This window comes from Plasmodium fragile (genome assembly GCF_000956335.1).
Source record: "Plasmodium fragile strain nilgiri unplaced genomic scaffold supercont1.7, whole genome shotgun sequence".
NCBI classification, from domain to species: Eukaryota; Apicomplexa; class Aconoidasida; order Haemosporida; family Plasmodiidae; genus Plasmodium; species Plasmodium fragile.
In genome coordinates this window covers 7,211-10,340 of record NW_012192587.1, presented here as the reverse complement: position 1 = coordinate 10,340, position 3,130 = coordinate 7,211, and the positions used below count along the sequence as shown (strand labels likewise).

The 3,130-nt window shown below is 40.2% G+C and overlaps 1 protein-coding gene across 1 annotated transcript; it reads right to left on the bottom strand.

Annotated features, from left to right (window-relative positions):
* Window positions 1-1,735, bottom strand: AK88_00832 (uncharacterized protein; the record flags this gene model as incomplete). Its single annotated transcript, XM_012478476.1, has 2 exons — window positions 1-1,010; window positions 1,669-1,735. The coding sequence occupies 2 exons, from the start codon at window positions 1,733-1,735 to the stop codon at window positions 1-3; spliced, it is 1,077 nt and encodes a 358-aa protein (XP_012333899.1).
* Window positions 1,736-3,130: the final 1,395 nt, after the last annotated feature.

The following is a 3,130-nucleotide window of genomic DNA, read 5'->3' as shown; positions in this document are numbered from 1 at the left end:
TTACGACACGGTCAACTTCAAAATTTTTGTGTTTGAATTGGCAGTGGGGTCGAAGGGTCTATAATACGAATAGACGACGTAAAAGGTTCCAGGCTTTTGTGCCCTCACCAAACTTTGCAACGTGGATGTGCCTCCAACGAATCCCCCCAAATGTGCGTTCGCTTGAGGTTTTCCATTTCCTGCTGAATTGGCAGAATTGTCACCTGCGTTGTTCGAATTGTTCTGTATTGCTTTCGGCTGGGTGACAGAAATTTCGTTTGTGAAAAACGACTTGGTCATTTTCTTTTTTGGAAATTGCTCTGGGTTTATTTGGGGCTTTTCTTTATGAACTCCTAAGAAGACCCACACGTAGCCATTTCCACCGATAGCTTCAAATTGCACACAGAGTACTTTATTCTTCTGCAAATTAAATTGCACTGTTTTTTCATTCGTGCCGTTTATTATTTCTCCTACTTTGAGGTAAGCATCACATGGCTCATCACCCTTTAAGGCGTACGCGCGATCCTCTTCGGCTGCTCCGATTAGAACTTCGGAAATGTTCTGAGGCATATATTCTTCTGGCATGTTTAAAGTAATTTTCTCTTCAAGATTTACTGATCCTACTTTACTGTCTTCCATTTTTGTATTCTCTTCAGATGCAGATTCCTCACGTAAGGACTGGTCAATAAGGGATAGACTGTCGTTTAATTTGGCGTAATCGTCTCCTTCAAAATTGGTATTCAAATTGATTTCTGCTTCGTGAGCGGTGGGTTCGTTACCACTAGCGGTGTTGTCACTACTACCCGTGATGCTTCCTTCACTGGGGGTCTCCACACCTTCCTCGTTAGGATTGTTTAACTTTTTTCTTATCAACAAGACGGAACCTTCTGTGTTGCTCACCGCATCTGAGTTATTCACATAACTCGAAGGGATAACGGTAAAGTTGCACGGCGTCGTGCCTTGGAATATTTTCTTGGCGATACTGTACCAGGTGTTGCTGTTGACAATGTCGAAGGAGTACGTGCTTTGGTCTGCGGGAAGTGGACGGGTGAAGCGAGCGATGTACACAATGGGGAAGTGTTCATGGGGTCGGACGCGGTTGTATAAGTGCAAACTACTTGCTGCTATAAAAGCGGGACAGCCGCTGGACCACCCACGGGTGCTTCACAATGGTGAACCGTGCAAGAGGTATGCCTTATCACAGGATTACTCAAACGAAACACATTTTACGTAAATTAAAAAAAAAAAAAAGTTTTGTCACCACAACAGTGGAGGCGCTCTCCCACAAGCAGTGTTAAGGATGGACATGCATATACATTGTTCTCAACCAAACAAGCACATTGTACGAGGATTATTCACCATAAGCAAGGCATGCATTGTTGGTATGGTTATGTGTGGGGGGGGAGGACTTTACCCCAGGAAGGACGCAGCTCACGTGAGAGGATACATTATTCAACGCTATGTATGTGTCCATATGAAGAAGTATATAAGTGGCACTGGTAGAAGGAAGAAGCGCCAAAGGTAGCGCCTGGACATATACGTTATGGGATGCATAAATATATATGCCATGTGCTCATATGAATATTTTCTTACAATGCATATAATACTCTCTCTTTTACATGACCTGAAGCAGGACGTGCTTCTTCAAATCAACTATATGAGTTGGTGAAGTCACTCAAGCAAACTTACCCGAACACCATGACACGTGGGCAACGGCGGAACATACGACGAAGGAAAAGAGGCTTGGAAGCTTCATGCTAGGGAACTGGGGGTATTTTATTTATATATATTTCTTGTTTTTAATTCGGAAGGGGGGAGGGGGCGCGCCTTACTGCGACAGTCGACTGAATGCCGCTTCAGGGGAACATAAAAAACAAAGGCAGCAAAATGTAATAAAAAAATAATAAGTTAAATAAGGCAAATAAAATACATAAAAAAAAAAAATAAATAATATTAAATAAATATATATGTACAAATGGATAAAAGGGCGTAAACGTTTGTTGTGAACGGGAAGAGGGTTTCGGCTGGAGTGACTTCTGCAAGGTTTTTACTCTTTGCCTTTTTTTATTTCACGGTTTTTATGTGTTGCATTGTGTTGCTTTGTTTTTTTTCTGGCTTTTTTTCTTGTTTGCTGATATAGGGGAAGGGATTTTGTAAAACGAAGCTGCGGGGCGGTTGGAAAAGCACAACAAAAAAAAAAAAAAAAAAAAAAAAAAAAAACGTGCCACAAAAAAAGGATGCCTTACCGTAAAACTATTCGCAATGATAAAAAAAAAAATATGTAATATATAAAGAAATGTACACTACATATTTTATTTATATGTTTTTAATGCATAACTTCGCATGTGAAAATATATATATATGCGCATTTTTCATTTTTCCTTTTTTATTTATTTTCAAATTGCTTGCATGCATTTAAGGAAACTTTTTAAACAGTGAAGAAAAAACTGACTTGACCACATGCCTTTTTTTTAAAAAGCGCACAACAACTCCTGATGCCATAGAACATAAAACGTGGCCCGTGCGCAGTGGAAGGAAGAAAAAAAAAAAAGTGTCCCCCGCAAAACGCACATTTGTACACACGGTGGGCTTATAAAAAAAAAGTGCCTGCGACATGCACATGGAATAATGATACTACAGAGGTATGTAAATTTATATGCTTTATAAGTTTTATGTGCGTGCAAATATATGTACACTACACATACAAAATTATACATACAACAGCGCTGAAAAGTTGTCGTTACGAAAAAGCAGCCCTAAACCCATAGGGGGACAGGTCCAATTTGACGTAAATGCATGCCTTAAAAAAAAAAGGAACAAAATATACTGCCATGCTTCAACTGGGAATGAATGAACATGTTTTTTTTTTTAAAAGGATTAAGAAAAAGGTGTGATTTTGTGATGGCCGTTTTTTCTTCCTACTCCACACGAGTTGTTCAATTAAAGCAGTTTTAAATCGATGTGGCGGGTGTGATATTTTTTCCTCATCACTGTCACTCTAATTGTTGTTACGCTTGGGGGAGCGTCCCCCCCGTACACACTCACGCTACACATTCGTTTGTATACTCCCCCTTCTCTGCACCGTTCATGTGTGTGTATGTATTCCCAGCTCACCCCGACCCTTCGGCGGAAAATTTTAAGTGGCTCGAAA